Source organism: Dipodomys spectabilis, unplaced genomic scaffold, assembly GCF_019054845.1.
Source record: "Dipodomys spectabilis isolate Male_0828 unplaced genomic scaffold, ASM1905484v1 ptg000480l, whole genome shotgun sequence".
NCBI lineage: Eukaryota > Metazoa > Chordata > Mammalia > Rodentia > Heteromyidae > Dipodomys > Dipodomys spectabilis.
In genome coordinates, this window is record NW_024871157.1 from 2,277,936 (window position 1) to 2,294,829 (window position 16,894).

The 16,894-nt window shown below is 45.6% G+C and overlaps 1 protein-coding gene across 1 annotated transcript in view; it reads right to left on the reverse strand.

The window, feature by feature from the left end:
- Nucleotides 1–2,903: 2,903 nt before the first annotated feature.
- Pptc7 (protein phosphatase targeting COQ7) overlaps nt 2,904–16,894 on the reverse strand; it is a 40,888-nt gene continuing 26,897 nt past the window's right edge. Inside the window, exons 2-6 of the mRNA XM_042669015.1 lie at nt 15,768–15,947; nt 13,802–14,000; nt 9,161–9,284; nt 7,272–7,401; nt 2,904–6,359 (exon numbers count right to left, since the gene is read on the reverse strand). Coding sequence (XP_042524949.1) covers nt 6,301–6,359; nt 7,272–7,401; nt 9,161–9,284; nt 13,802–14,000; nt 15,768–15,947 — 692 coding nt within the window. The 3' untranslated portion in view covers nt 2,904–6,300. The remainder of the gene's footprint in view (nt 6,360–7,271; nt 7,402–9,160; nt 9,285–13,801; nt 14,001–15,767; nt 15,948–16,894) is intronic.

The following is a 16,894-nucleotide window of genomic DNA, read 5'->3' on the forward strand; positions in this document are numbered from 1 at the left end:
AAACCCCTTAGCTCCAACCAGGAGGATGAATGAGGAGGGATAGGGTCAAGGTAGATGGTATGTATATATGAAAATCTGAGAATGGAACCTGTTGGAATTGTAAGAATTAGCCTCATGGTACCACTAAAAAAAATAAGGAAGCCTGGTGCCAATGGCTCATGCCCATAATCCTAGCTACTCAGGAGGATGAGATCTGAAAATGGTGGTTCAAAACCAGCCTGGGCAGACAAACTTGAGACTTACGGTTGGGAATGTGGCTTAGTGGTAGAGTGCTTGCCTAGCAGGCATGAAGCCCTGGATTCCATGACTCAGTACTACATACATAGAAAAAGCTGGAAGTAGTGCTGTGGCTCAAGAGAAGCTCAGGGACAGTGCCAGGCCCCAGGACTGGCAAAACAAAAAACATAAAACACAAAACCTGAGACTTATGTGTCCAAATATCCACCCAAAATACCTGAAATGGAGGTGTAGCTCAAGTGACAGAGCACTAGCCAAGAGCACAAAAGCTCAGGGACAGCACCCAGGCCCTGAGGTCAAGCCTCTGGAGCGTGTGTTTGTGTGCACACACACACATGCATGCACGTATGCACACGCGTGCACGCGCGCACACACACACACACACACACACGCACACACACACACACACAAAACTAGCTTCTTACCAGCACCAACAGACTAACATACCTGGCACAAAGGCAACGTTATGTAATGTCTTAGAGCGTGTGCCCTTCCCCTCCCTAAGCCTGCTTGTAGTTCACTGTACCCTGGCAGACAAGCCTCGCACCTTACTGATGTGACTGCTGAGTTTCTGGAAAACTGTCAAACCATAGGAAATGTTCACTGGCAAGCAGTCCTACTTTAGATCCTGTGAGAATTGAAAAGGTGACTTGGACCTGGTGTGCTTTAGAACTGTGAACAGTTTAAAGTGAAAGCTCAGTGAATTTGGCTCTTACAGCTTAGTAATGAGTCATACTGCCCACAGTAACCCAATAAAACTCAAGCGCATCCAAGATGTCCCTCCATGAATGAAAATGGCTGTTAGCAGGATTTTTTTTTTTTTTTGGTCGGTCGTGGGGCTTGAACTCTGGGCCTGGGCGCTGTCCCTCAGCTCTTCAGCTCAAGGCGAGCACTCTATCACTTGAGCTACAGCGCCACTTCCGGTTTTGTGGTGGTTTACTGGAGATAGGAGTCTCACGGTCTCTCCTGCCTGGGCTGGCTTTGAACTGCGATCCTCAGATCTCAGCCTCCTGAGTAGCTAGGATTACAGGCGTGAGCCACCAGCGCCCGGCTCTTGTTAGCAGGACTTTTGTGGAAACTGGCAATGCCCACATACCTTCAACTCCACCCCCTCACATCGCAGGCTGAGCATTTCGGGGTATCATGCTTACTCTGATGACACCAAATTTCTTTTCCTTATTTTGGTCAGTCACAGGGCTTAAACTCAGGGCCTGGGCGCTGTCCCTGAGCTCTTTTGCTCAAGGCTAGTGCTCTACCACTTTAAGCCACAGCACCATTTCTAGTTTTCTGGTTAACTGAATATAACATCTCACAGAGTTCATGCCTGTAATCCTAGCTACTCAAGAGGCTAGAAGCTGAAGATCAAGGTTCAAAGCCAGCCCAGGCAGGAAAGTCCATGAATCTAGAGTTCAAGTCCCAGGATTGGAGGGGGGTGGGGGGGAGGGGGGAAATAGTTACAAACTTTACTACCTAGGCTGGATGTGACCTGCAATCCTTAGTTCTCAGCTTCCTGAGTAGCTAGGATGACAGGCATGAGTCACCAGTACCCGGCTGACACCAAATTTCTGATATTCAACCAATGCAGATGACGGCTAAGCACTTACTGCTCCAGTTTCTGGTGCATCACCAAGCAAGCCAGGCCTAGCGCTGTCCTGGTAGGAACAGCATGTTTATCCCTATGAGGTGCCCTACCCGGGGCTATTTTTACATATTCTTATGCTGGAAACTCTGGGCCTTGTACACACCAAACACTGTGCCACAGAGCCACTCCAGCCCTTACAGAGCTAAGTTTAAAGATACCAGATTTTTAAAATTTTTGGGTGTATGCAAACAAGCTGCACTGTGTACCTTTGAAGGCACAGAGCCTTCCTGAGCTGGGAAAACTGTTCCATGTCACATGCTGATCATTTTCTGAGGAAGCTTGCCAGTCATAGGAAATCACCTGTTGAGAAAAGGCAGTTCCAAGTAGAAGACAGAGGATGATAGCTGAGAAGTGTGGGCTCACTGTCAGGAAAAGAAACCTGGAGCTGGGCGCGTGTGGCACATGTCTGTAATCCTAGCTACTTAGGTGACTGAGATCTGAGGATTGCAGTTCAAAGGCAGCCCAGGTAGAAAAGTCCCCATGAGAGATGGGCACCTGTAGCTCGCGCCTGTAATTCTAGCTATTCAGGAGGCTGAGATCTGAGTATGGCCCAGGCAGGAAAAGTCCGTGAGACTCTTATCTCCAATGAGCCACCAGAAAACAGGAAGTGGTGCTGTGGGGCTCAAGTGGTAGAGTACTTGCCTTAGCTGAAGAGCTCAGGGACAGCACCTAGGCCCAGAGTTCAAGCCCCCCAACCACCACCAACAAAGTCCCCATGAAAATCTTATCTCCAATAAACTAATTAAAAAAGCTGGAAATGGTGCACTAGCCTAGAGTACAAAGAGGCTCAGGGACAGCACCCAGGCCCCCCCCCAAAAAAAACCCAAAAACTTGGAAATGACCAACAAACTCAGTGTCAAGAGCTGGTCTTTCACACATAGTCATATTCAATTAGGCATGGTGGCACCCACCTGTAATTCCAGCACTTGGGAGGCTGAAACAGGACAAGACTACTGAATTTCAGGCCAGCCTGGAACAACAACAAACTCAAAGTATGAAACAAAAGAAAAACCAACTACACACATTAGTATAAATACTATATTTATTAAATATCTTTACAGTTTATTTAAATGTATTTACAGAACTATTCCTGCATAAGTTATATTTCAGACATCCAATTCAGGTAACTGCCTCTTGGGTAAGACAAATAATGATAGTCTTAACAGAAAAAAAGCAGCTTGTTAGTACACACAGACTCAACTTTGCTCACTTCCTACCTAGGCATCTTGCCATGCACTACCTGCGAAGTTACATTTTCACGTGGACACTGGTTTTAATTGAGAAGTTCAATTTTGCAACCGACTGAATTAAAAAAAAAAAACAACAACAGACTCCAAATGTTTTCTGCTTCATATTTTGTTTACTAAGCAGGTTTTGTTTTCTGTGGTATTGTAAAATTTGTTAAATGCAAAAATGTGACTCGGTTTCCAGAGAAACTGAATGCAGCAGCTCCATCAGCGAAAGCTGGTATAGGGTGACAAGGACCCGGGAGCTGGTGCTAGGTTCTCCAGTGACCACACACGGTCCTGCCTTATAACCGATGTGGCAGGCTGGCAGGCGGTGCTGCAGTGATGCCTCTGCAGGCTACACTGCCTGAAGAAGGGCAGCTGCAGGAGAGGTCGGAACCGAGTTTCTCATCTAGGCACAGCCCAGCCCCAGACACACACAGGGAATAGCTGCTTATTCATTACCGCCAGTCTCACACCACAGGCATGAGTTCAGTGACTCAGGACAAACTACTTGCTCTCCCCCACTTCCTTTCTCCTTTCAGTGTTTTAATTAAGAGCCTGTCCACTCTCCCCACCTTCTCTCCATTTGGTAATTCTTTTTTTTTTTTCTTTTTTGTTGTGCGCAGGCAGCTTAAGTTCACAGGAAGAAATAAGTTTCTGATATGTTCAGAGTGCACATTTTAAAACAGAACAAAATAAAAATTTCAAGCATGTGATAAAAATATTGATTTGTATAGTACAGTATTGCTTTATAAATATAGATGGAAAGCTATAAACTTTACGGGTCTTTGGTGCGTCCAAAGAGGGATGTATAATTTGCCATTTGTGAATTAGAAATCCAAATTTTCTCTTTTGTTATAAAAGTCCAGTACATGAGGCAAATGCGTGTGTCTACACGGCTTGATTTAAAACAACAAACACACATAGGTGCAGAATTAATGGGGCCAAGTGACCCTGCTGGGCCGCACGGCTGAAGCCTGGGTGGGTGACTTGGAGCCACCAGGGCTGGCCAGGGCCTCGGCGCCTTGGAGGACACTCACTCTGCTGGCCCGGGGCAGTCACAGTAAGTGCTTAACAATAAGGACAGGGCTATGGAGAGAATTCCCCCTCACTAACCCACAGGCCAGGTCCAAAGTCAAGTCCACTGGGAAACCCAGTTCTTTGCCCCTGTTTTTCAGTGTCACTGGAACCACACTGTCGATTTCTAACAATCATTGCTCAGAAAATAAGTTGATTAAATAAGTTGTGTAAAACACCACTAATCTAGCTTTACAAAGATTGTTTGATGGGTAAAATGAGAGCAGAGAAAAGCCAGTAACTTGACCAGCTCTCTCTTACCAGAAACTAAATGTCAGCATTGGAAAATTAATGTAAAACATATCCAGATCGTAAGGCTACATACATCTGAGCAAAAATAATTACAAACCCAAACAAAAGAGGTGAAGTCACCAGTCCTAGTGTGAAGCTATTCCTTTTCACAAACCCCTCTGGATGCAACTTTCTTTTCCTTTGAAACACAGAGACTGCAAATAGTTTGTGCAAAATAAATACCCTACCACTTGCCACGGAGGCCTGTCTGATGAAAGCAGTCTCCAACCCTCCCCACCTCCTCACCAAAGATTCTGTTCTGTCAAGTTAGGGTAGTTAAGGCATTCTGACATGTAAAGGTGATTCAAAATAGATATCTAACATTATGCCAATTTAGGAATAGTAGATAAATTACTGAACGGCTTACAAATGAATAACTCATTCTTATAATGAAATGCCTGTTACAAGCATGATGCATTGAAATATAGTAATGACATGTACATGGTACATGTTCAACAATTTAAATAAAACAAAAGCTTGACAGTTACTCAAATATACAGTACAAATTCACAAACAAAATCTTTTAAAACACACTGAGGTAACCTCAAGCTAAGCTCTAATGCCAGCGGCTTCCTCCACACTCTCGGCAGGCCTCGCTGCGTTCGCATCTGTACACCAGCCTTACCTGACATATATAAAACATGGCTTTAATTTAAGGATTCTAAGTATATATATTTTTCTACCACCAAGTTAATGAAGGGGGAAAAAAACGGACCCAAAAATATATCTTTACATACAACTGTCCACTTGTACACAACCTTTTAAAAATAAGTTTGCGCTTGCAGGTAAGGGAAACCAGCGGTGGTTTGGAGGGGACTATACACGGCAAAATGGCTCTTCGGAAACTGTAAACATTAAGCTTGATTCAGAAACCCTCCCTTTTGCCCAGGGTAACAGCACAGGTCAGGTTATCGCCAGGAGCTTTCCTGTGGGCTCAAGGGGCAAGGCGCATGCGCTGAGGAAGCCAGGCTCCCGGGGAGGCCGAGCACCCTCCACAGCACCACAGCCCCCCAGAGCCAGTGTGTAGCTGGAGCTCTGGCTGCTGTCTCAGCCCACGAGGCCTGGGCACCCTCACAGACGGGGGCTGTGAGGGTACGCATGTGGATTTCAACTACAACATTAAACTTGTAGGCCTTGAGAGGTTTCATAATCTTGAGTACTATTTCCATTTAAAAATTCAGGTACGGAGTCTCCCCTGGGCCACCACCAGCCTGTGATTTGGACTAACCAAAAAAATGCCAAAACTTAAACCACAGGAATACAATTAAGCATCTTTTAAAAAGCATGGAGTATTTGTAACTACAGACCTAAAATTTAAATTTTCTTCCAATTTGCGATATAGCAACCCAGAGCTGTTTCAGAGCAGGGTTCTAAACTCCAGGTGAAAACACCAAGCCATACCCAACGACCAGGACAAAGTGAGGCCTGCCGCACTCAGGTGACACACAGTGTATGCTCCTAGTAGACTTATCATTACATATGAATGGTGTAAGACTTAAAATTCCTTTAACACACTGTAATTTTGAACCCACTTTGCCAACATTACTCATTTAACTGCTTTCGAAAAGCAAGAGGTTTGGAACTCCTCCCTCCATAAGAGGCGGAGGCCCCCTTCCCATTTGCTCCCTGCAGCTGCTGCCCACGGCACAGCAAGTGAACGACAATAGTGGTTCTCAACAAAGACCTCAGGCGCTGGGGCAAATGGACCAGGCTTGCGTCACACTTGCATCACAGGCCACTGCGGTCTCCCGCCAGCAGGATCAGCGCACAAGGCTGGGGAAAGTGAGGCGGCGACAGGAAGGACAGGAGTCACAGCTTGGCCGGTCAGTCTGTATACTCAGCCACGATAGACAGGAGGACGGTGATGTCATCTGGCTTCCCACCTGAAACACCAATGAGAACCTATCGGCATGCTTCCAAAGAAGCCCAGCAGAAATGCCAACTCCATGAAAAAAGACGTTGGGTTGAAGAATTTTTAAAAAAAGGTCAATTCCTGCTAAAAATAGACACTATTGAGAATTATTCACATTTGTTTATTTTGAAATCTGTCATCTGGGAAACAAACTTTTGGGGCCAGGAATGTGGCTTGCCTAGCATGCAGAAAAAGCCAGAAGTAATGCTGTGGCTCATGTGGTAGAGGGCTTGCCTTGATCAAAAGCAGCTCTGGGACAGTGCCCAGGCTCTGAGTTCAAGCCCCCAGGACTGGCTAAATAAATAAATAAATAGATAAATAAATAAATGATAAAGACAAAGAAAAATACCGTAAGTCCCAGGAATAGTAATGCAAGTGCTTGTATTTCAGCAGGGTTGGTGCACCAATATTCCCCATCAGAAAAGAAGAAAAAATAAGCATGATAAAGACAATAGATGGGTGATTTAATTGAAGCTTTCCTGCTACCTTAGAGCAGGCAGTCTATGGAAAGGGCTGCCTCTCTGCCTGTGTGTTCAGAGAGGATACATGAGGTGACTCCAGCTGACCAGGGCTGCACACACCTTGCATGGCCGCGTTGAAGCATGAGCTCGGCCCTGACTGTCCCGCAGTGTGCACAGCTACATACAGGGGCACAGGAGACAGGAGGGCTGCTCAGGGCAGCCTCACACTTTCAAAGTCTGCTGGGGCAACTGGGCAGGCAAATGATGCCATACCCTGCGGAGCCACAGGAAGCCACAAGGGGCTGCGAGCTCTCTCCCCGCTGGCCTTGCTCAAAGGCAATCAGGGCTGGAGAGGCATCATGTTCAGCCCAGACACCACCAAGTCCCAACTTAGTTCCTAGACTCAGCCACGGAATGCTTACCTCTCACATTCAACCCATTGTCACATGCAAACTGTGCAAAAGGTGACATGTAATTTGGGTCATAGGCTAGCTCGTGCGCTTGCTCAGCAATGCTCCTCGCAGTCTGCTGTATACTCTCATAATTCGAATTCTAAGATGAAAGGACACAGAGTTACTTTCACCAGAATGCCTTGTGTGACCTCTGCACGCAGGTGGACTGCACAGAAACATTTATCTCTACATTATTTGCTTTACTTTGAACTAGGATTTAAACTGAAGGCCTTGTACTTGCCACACAAGTGTTGACCACTTGAGCCAGGCCTCCAGTCCAAAGCACATTTTCTGCCACTTAAGTCTCACTTTAGAGAAGATGTGATAGATAGCACCAGGCCCTCTCTCCTACTGCCTGCCCACCCCGAATGGGAGGTTATCTGCTGTGGTAGTCTTTGGCCTTGAAATCTTCATGCTTTGTGGGTGGGTTTTTTTTGTCAGTCGTGGGGCCTGAACTCAGGGCCTTGCACTCTCACTTGACTGTTTTGCTCCAGTTGGCGTTCTACCACTAAGCACAGCACTTCCTGAAGTCTGAATTTTGATTTTTTTTTTTTTTTTTTTTGGTCGGTTGTGGGGCCTGAACTCTGGGTCTGGGCGCTATCCCTCAGCTCTTCAGCTCAAGGTTAGCGCTCTACCACTTGAGACACAGTGCCATTTCCGGCTTTTTTTTCCCCCTGCTTATGTGGTGCTGAGGAATTGAGCCCAGGGCCTCATGAATGCAAGGCAAGCATTCTTACCACTGAGCCACCTTCCCAGCCCCTGAATTTTGATTTTTTACTTTCTCACTTGACATGCTTCAGTCATCCTTGCTAAAATGGGGTGGAGGGACAAGTGACTTCTCAAGCCCCCTGCTGAGGGTGTGCCCCAACTTCTTAAGAGTTGCTGGGTATCCTACAGAAGGCACTTTTAGGGCTTTATACCGTGAGCAAAGATTCTGCTCTGGCTATGTCCTTTTTCTTGACACTTCAACCTCTTCAGCTACAAACTGGAGGTGGGAAATGAAATGCGGTTCAGCTCTGAAACAAGTTCTAAATCCTTTTGGTCTAAGTATTACTAGGTCTCGGCTTCAATGTCCCCTCCTCAAGGAGGCCTCCCTGAGCAATCATAAGGGCCAGTCCCCTCTACTTTCTAGTCCCTTCCCTTATGGTCTCCAATCACATTAATTCATCCATTCATCTCCCCAGTAAGGGTTCCCCTCTAGGCAATTGTGAACTCCACATGGGTGGGGCCTACACAGCTTCTGCTTATCACCTGCCACCGCAGGGAGCACCAAACAGCACAGCCCTGAGACCAGACCTTACTCTCCATTTCACAAGTATGGAAAGGACTCCTTGGGCAGCTAAGAAGGATCAGAAGAGGTGGAGAAAGATTTGTTTTCCCAGAGTCAGCACTTTCATAAAGCTAGGACTCTGAAAGGTCTGGCTTCCACCGCCTGTGGCTCTGCTCTATATGAGTCTCAGCTGCCCTTCTGCTGTGGCTCCAACCACTGGGGTTCCTCAGCCTTGCTACTTGCTGTCATTCAGCCTCAGCACCTGCTGGGTGTCCAGGGAATATAAAAGAAAAAGAGTAGACAAAAAGAATAAAAGGAGAAAGAAGCCAACACCATTAAAATACAAGAAATGGCTTCTGCACTCTTCCTACTTAGACACCCTGCTAAAGACTCAAGTGAAAAGCCACTTTCCCCTCCAGTTCTCTTAGGGACATTTCCATTACAATTGCTTGGAATATTATGGCTATTGTTTACCTAAAGTTCACAAAGCAGTACTTTCCAAAACTACACAAAGACAAAGAACTGATTCAGTAAAACCCAATGCCCAGAGAGGGGCTATTCTTGAGAGGGCTAACCTTGAGTGGATTACCTTTAACTTCTTTAGCTCCTGGAGGATCATATAATCAGGCATGTTGTCAAAGAGTCCATCTGTTGCCGTCAGGATAATGTCTCCTAACTGGACATCGAATGATGTGCTATCAGCAGCATCTGGGCTGTGGCAAAAACAAGGAAGTCATTTTCATAATGTAATAAGGATCTCTACATGCTATCAGAGGCACTCAAATTCCTAACCTTCAGAAAAATTAACTGAAGACTATTATACATGTTTCAAAAGCTTAAATGAAATCACCAGGTAAAACTAAGTCTACCCAGTTGCTGGTGGCTCATGCCTATAATCCCAGCTACTCAAGAAGCTGAGATCTGAGGATCCTGGCTTGAAGCCAGCCTGAGCAGCAAAGTCTGTGAAACTCTTATCTCCAATCAACTACCAGAAAGTTGGAAATGGAACTGTGGCTCAAGTGGTAGAGCACTAGCCTTAAACAGAAAAACTCAGGGACAGTGCCCACGTTCTGAGTTCATGCCCCAGGCACGTGTGCGCGAGCAAGTGAGCGAGCGAGCGAGCGAGCGAGCAAGCAAGCAAGCAAGCAACCCACCCCCACCTGAATCTTCTAAGGGCCTTTAAAACCCAGAAGGCAGCTCTCTGCCAGGCATCAGCCCCACTCTTCAGGGTTACAGCAGTACAGCAAAGGCAAGGTGTGGGACCTCACCTCACCAGGAGGAGCCAGCCCTCTGGTAAGGTCCCCTCTACTGACCTGCAAAGTCACTAATAACTACATTGTCATATAATTGTGAGTGTGCCTGGTCATAAACCTTTAAGAAATATCTGTCAGATGATTAGCTGACTAATAACAAAACCCAGTATTTGCCCCTCCAAAATGGAGGGGCTCAAAGAGCAAATATTCCTAAATGCAGAAATGAAACCAAGACACTCAAGGACTGCTACCACTGGGACCTCCGGAGACTAGGAAGGTGGGGAGGGGGGTAGCTAGTCTGCTTTCACCTGTAATCTGTAATTAGGGATAATGGCCAGGAAAAAAAAAAAACCTTACATGCTGACTCACAGAAAAGGGTTCAGAACCAAAGCACCCCAAGCTTGACAGAATCCAACACTGTGTAAGTCACAGGTCAGGAATTATGTGAAGACAAAACACCAAGTAAGCAAAGTGGGCTGCGCCTGGGGACACACAAAGCCTTGAGCAAAACCTGCTCACCTTCATGGCACAGGGAAGCTATGGCACACATTAAGCACCGTGCCTTTGTAATGACAAACCTGCACTCATCTTAACTCTTAACTGTAGACACAGCTATAGAAGTCATGCCTCTAAGCTGGGAAGTGCTGCTACAGACCAGAGTGTCGGACAGGCAGGGACACCCAGGCTGGAGGAAGAGCAGGAGTCAGGTTGAGCCCTTCTGCAGGACACTGTGGTCTGCTGTCAGGTTCTAGAGCATAGATTAATGATCAGGTTGGCACTGGCACTTGATTATGCTGAGGTTTTTCTTTCCCCAGAAGGGAGGATGTGCTCCTATTGGCCAGTTCTTCCTCTGCTAATCCCCGCCCCCATCCCTGAGCTTGGTGTTCTGCCAGCTGCAGCTCTGCCCATTTTGACTGAACACCCTGTGCTGCTCTGCTGGAAAGGGTACTGCACTGAAAGGCAAGCTGCAATCACATGCTGGTGGGCAGGCAAGCAGGCTCTGGACTCCAGGGAAGGCCACCTCCACCTTGCTGGCAGGGCAGTTCAGTGTGGCCTAACCTTGTTCAACAGTGTGCATTGTGGACAAGGCAGGGCTCTCACACTTAAAGGTAAAGCAAGCCAGGAACTGGTGGCTCATGCCTGTCATCCTAGCTACTCAGGAGGCTGAGATCTGAGGACTGCAGTTAGAAGCCAGCCTGGGCAGGAAAGTCCGTGAAACTCTTTATTATCTTCACCAAAAAGCCAGAAGTGGAGCTGTGGCTCAAGTGGTAGAGCACTAGCCCTGAGAAAAAAAAGCACAAACAATCAGGGACAGCACCCAGACCCTGAATTCAAGCCCAGGACCAGCACCCAAAAAAAGAAGCTAATATCAGGAAGCAGCAAATGAAGGAAATTAGAGTACTGTTCTCTAGAACTGTTATCTGACATGGCTAATACTGAAAAACAAAATATACAATCAAACGTTCTTCTGATTATAGCAGTCAGTCTAAATAAAAAGTGCTTCCCTCTCTCTAGGAGTCAGCAGCAAGCAGATTTTTTGTTTAATTTTTGAGATAAGGTCTCTCTGTATAGCTCAGAATGGCCTCAAACTCACAATCCTCAGTGGCCCAAGTATTGAAATTACAGACACGAACCACTGCACATTGTGTATTATTCCCCATGCAGAATACCCAATTATACTGTATGTTCATCCTGGAGACAAAGATGGCAGAAACAATCTTTACCTGGCTTAAGAAGATTTAGTAAATAGAAACAACAAAATGGCATTTGTGGGGCTGGGAAGGCAGTATAGTGGTATATTGCTTGCCTCACATGCATGAGGACCTGGGTTCGATTCCTCAACACCACATAAGCAGAAAAGGCCAGAAGTGGTGCTGTGGTTCAAGTGGTAGAACACTAGCCTTGAGCTGAAGAGCTGAGGGACAGCACCCAGGCCCAGAGTTTAGGCCCCACGACCAACAAAAAAAGTAAGTCTTCAAATGGCACTTGTTAGAAGTTGTCTATTTTTTTTTTTAACAGAAGGCCATTAATGGGTTGCCGGTGTTCATGACAGATCCTGTAAGGTTATTAGAGGTAGTGAAATTTGAAACCATCTCAGCTCTATTCTGATCAAAGATACAAAACTGGGAATGTGAATTCAAAGAATTTCAACTTGTTTTAGAAGACTCTGCTTCACACTTTGAAAGATCAGCGTGCGCACGCACACACACAAAAAACAAAAACAGGGCTGGGAAGATGGCTCAGTGGTAGAGTGCTTGCCTTGCCTGCCTGAGGCCCTGGGTTCGATTCCTCAGCACCACATAAGCAAAAAGAAAAAAGCCAGAGTGGCGCTGTGGCTCAAGTGGTAGAGCGCTAGCCTTGAGCTGAAGAGCTGAGGGACAGCTTCCAGGCCCAGAGTTCAGGCCCCACGACCGGACCCAAAAAAAAAAAACAACAAAAAACAAAACTGAACTTAGAGAAAATGTCACAGGATCAGGAAACATCTCCAGACACTCTCACAGTCCTGATGAAGGACAAGACCGCTTCTTTTTTATTCTTTTTTTTTTTTTTTTCGTGTGTGGGGGTGTACAGGGATTTGAACTCAAGACCTCATGCTGACTAGGCAAGTGATCTACTTTTTGGGCCATGGCTCCTGCCTTTCCTGCTTCAGATGTTTTCCCTCCTACTACCTCTCCTCCCTTCTCACATCTTGCAATACTAGGGCTTGAACTCGTGGTTTTGCACTTGCTTAGGTAGATAGCTCTACTGCTTAAGTCACACATCTAGCTCTTTTTGCTCTGCTTTTCTTCTTTTCTTATACTCAGGCTTGAATTCAGAGCCTATGCTGCTGTTGCTGAGTTTTTTGTTTAAGGCTAACAGTACCACTTGGGCCATAGCTCCACTTCTGGCTTTTTGGTGGTTAATTGGAAATAAGAGACTCATGCACTTTCCTGCCCAGGTTGGCTTTGAACCATGGGAACTTGGCTGTACTGATTGTTTCTGAGATAGCATCTCCCTTTTTTCTCCAGCTAGCTTGGACCATGTTCTTCCTATGTACACTACTTGTGTAATGGGGATAACAGGTGCACGCCAGCCACTGTGCCCCACTATTGGCTAAGATAATGTCTCACAAGCCTTGTGCCCTGGCTGGCCTTCCATTCTTAAGTCTCCTAAGTAGCTAGCATTGTAAATGTGAGCCACTGTATCTGGCTAGGACAAGACCACTTTTGACTCCACTCTCTGAAGTTGTATTGACTGTCCATAAGAAAATGACCTGAGAACAGGGAAGTTACTATTGTTAGCTTCTCTTACAATGTATGTAAAACCTGTCCAAGCAGAGGCATGCAGAATAATGACTCATCTCCCCAGAAAAATTTAACAAGCATACTGCATGCCCCATGTGCTGATGGCTGAAAAACTGATATACCGTGATTGTGAAACAGTATTTTACCCTCCTGTCAAGTTACTAGGTGTCTATCAGAATTCAATGTGGATAAGTGCTACAGTGGCTCAAAACTGTAATCCTAGCTATTCAGGAAGTTAAGATCTGAAGGATCAAGGTTCAAAGCCAGCCTGCACAAAAAGTCTGGGGTTCTCCATCTCCTAGTAACTAGAAAAATACTGGACGAGAGGTATGACTCAAGAAATAGAATGCTAGCTGTGAGCAAGCGAAAATGCAGAGCCAGAGAACAAGGCCTTGAGTTCAAGCCCTAGTACCAGCACACACACATAAAAAATAATACTATGTGGCTATAATGTCTCAAAGTATCTTTCACAGACCCATCGAAAGGTCTTCTTGATGAGATGGAAATACTTGTCTCACTATATTCAGGGGGAAGTGTAAGGGACTCAGAAAAGTACCTGTCACTCAAGGGGGAAGTAGGAGGGGCCAGAAAGTACTTGTCACTCACGGAGGAGGGGGGGGAATAGGGAGAGTGGGAGAAGCCAGGGAGATTATCTGTACTCAAGGGGGTAGTGGAAGGGACCAGGGAAATTACCTGTCACTCAGGACGACTCCCTCGGCCTCTGGGGGAGCAATTGAGAGCTGGAATGGAGTGTTGAAGTAATGCTGCTGCTCATCAGACCGGTGCACAACTTCACCACCCCTAACCACTAGGAAGCCGGAATCCCCCAGGTTGGCTGTGTGTAAGCGGTGGCTACTCCTGTCCAGCACCACAATGCACGCGGTGCTGCTACCTAGGAAGGAACCAGATAGCGATACACAATGGAGGCAGGTGCCTCTGCACACATCTTCATCATGTAACTTCAAAGACCAACAGGCTGCATTTTGAGTTTCTTTCCTACACTGAGTAGTATTATTTCTACTTTGCACACCCATAAACATCAGCTATGACCTGGGCAGGGTCAACACATAGGAAGAAAGCCCGCAGGCTGCTAAGATCTAGATTCTTCCTTCTGCAGAGATGGGGGGGAGGGCAAATGGCTTCTGCACCAAGCTGCATTGAGAACGGAGTGATATTCAGATGGCTGACCCACCCGTCAGGCACCCAGGCAAATCCCCCATGTTAAAATGGAATTTATTTTATTTTTTTGTGATCGTGGGGCTTGAACTCTGGGCTTGGGCGCTGTCCCTGAACTCTTCAGCTCAAGGCAAGCACTCTACTGCTTGAGCCACAGAGCCACTTCCAGTTTTCTAGTGGTTTATTGGAGATAAGAGTCTCGCGGACTTTTCTGTGCAGGCTGTCCTTGAACCGTGATCCTCAGATCTCAGCCTCCTAAGTAGCTAGGATTATAGGCATGAACAACTGGCGCCGGGCTGGAAATATTTTTTATCCCAGAGCTCCTTCTACAAGCCCTTGGTGCAGCAGAGGGACAACCTTGTGAGGACCAAGAATTTACAATGCACTTGGATGTCTGGAGAAATGCATCAACAATTACTGGCTGGCTCTTAAAATTACATTTGCTTTGTAGACTTTTTGGCCATTGCTAGCTTAAAAAAATGACCACCAGGGTTGGGAAGGTGGCTCAGTGGTAGGGTGCTTACCTTGCATGCATGAGGCCCTGCGTTCGATTTCTCAGCACCACACAAGCAGAAAAAGCCAGAAATGGTGCTGTGGCTCAAGTGGTAGAGAGCTAGCCTTGAGCTGAAGAGCTGAGGGACAGCACCCAGGCCCAGAGTTCAAGCCCCATGACCGACCAAAAAAAAAAAAAAAAAAGACCACCGATTCTTGTAAAGTTATTATTTACAGTTATAGCTAACTGAAGTTCAGTAAAACTTGCTTGAATTTAAGTTACCAAGTGGTACACAGATATGTGGGTTAAGTATACATCACACATGGCAATGAAATGGCTATTCAATGTGTTTTAGGAGGAAAAAAGTAATCACAATATTCAATGTAAGTAAGCCACTAACATGGCTTTAAATTTATTTCTATCTCCAAGTTACACAAGGAGAATGACAAAGTCAGCAGAGGTAGGGTAAAAAACATCAGAAAAAACAAAGCTTTTAAAGTATAAAACAGCAGGACAACTCTTTCCAACTGGTTGTCCCAAATAAAGCGGAAAGGGGAAGGCTTGCAGACATGCGGGCATCAGCCCCTGCCTGAGGGAGAGCTCACAACTCCTTCACCAAACTGTTCAGTTATAGGAAGAGCCTTAGAAAAATACTACACTAAGCCGGGTGCTGGTGGCTCATGCCTGTAATCGTAGCTACTTAGGAGGCTAAGATCTGAGAATCGTGATTCAAAGCCAGTCTGGGCAGGAAAGCCTCCATGAGACTCTCATCTCCAAAACCACCAGAAAACTGGAAGTGGTGCTGTGGTAGAGCACTCGTCTTGAGCTGAAGAGGTTAGGAGCAGTGCTCAGGCCCTGAGTTCAAGTCCCACAACTAACAAAAAAAAAAAAAGAAAGAAAAAAAAAACACTACAATGCCAGGTCAATTTCTTGGCTTTGTTTTTAACCGATTAGTAGCTCCTTTAAGAGGAAACAACATTATTTACTTACCAAGCAAAGGTTCTTTATTTTGCAGCAACTCACAGTAGCTTGTGGTGAGAATTCCAATGGGATTACTCGGCACAAACCGGCCTTCCTTCACCAAACGCTCACACGTTCGCATTAAAGTCCCTGAGAACTGAGATGGGTCCACTCCATAGTCTCTCCACCCACCAACGCCATCCGCAACCCCTAAGGAAAGGACAAGAGCACCATAACAACGTCTTAGGAAGTTAACTACATGCTAGTGCATCATCATCATCTGAAAGTCACCCTAAAAAATGCTCAAATTGAATTCAATACACATTAACATTTCAAAGTCAAATTATCTTGCTTACAATTTGGTCACTCACTTATTCATGGATAAACATTTGTGCTACCACAGGATGGCACTGCCAACCAACTATGAAAGAGTTCCGTTTCAGCAGGAGTATCATTTTGTATATAAAAATCTGGGTTAACAGACATCCCAAAATAGATGAATGGATCAAAAAAATGTGGCACCTATATACAATTTTACACAGCCACTAGAAAGGATAAAATAATAGTATTTGCAGGGCAAAAGATGGAACTAGAACAAATCATGTTGAGTGAGGTAAGCAAAGATCAGAGAGACAAATGGTACACATTCTCCCTGATACGCAGAAGTTATATTTAAAACCAACAGGATATGACAAATTATACAGGATTCTAGGCCCATATAGGTGAGACCAGAAAAAGAGAGTCTTAGGAGAAAAATCACCAAGTTGTAATACCCAAGCACCTCTTTATATATATATATATTTCATATACATACTGAAATGAACTCCAAAGATAAGGAAATAAAAGACCTTTTCTTAATTTGTCTTTTCATTTTTAGATGACTCTGTATTGTTTACTTCATATACGGTGTATACACATGCACATCTTAGGGAAGGTGGGGGAAAGGCACAGAATCAGTGGAAAATGGGTGAAAAAGTGCAGCATCAGAGCCCACCGGCTATACTGGAGTTTGATGAAAGTGAACCAAGCAACTCGTAAGGCAGGGATGGAAGGGAGGGAATAGGAGAGAATGAGGGAACAGATGATAATAAGCAAAAGGAAGGCAATGTACTTATCACCTGATGTATGTAAAGGTAACCCTGCTATATATCACCTCT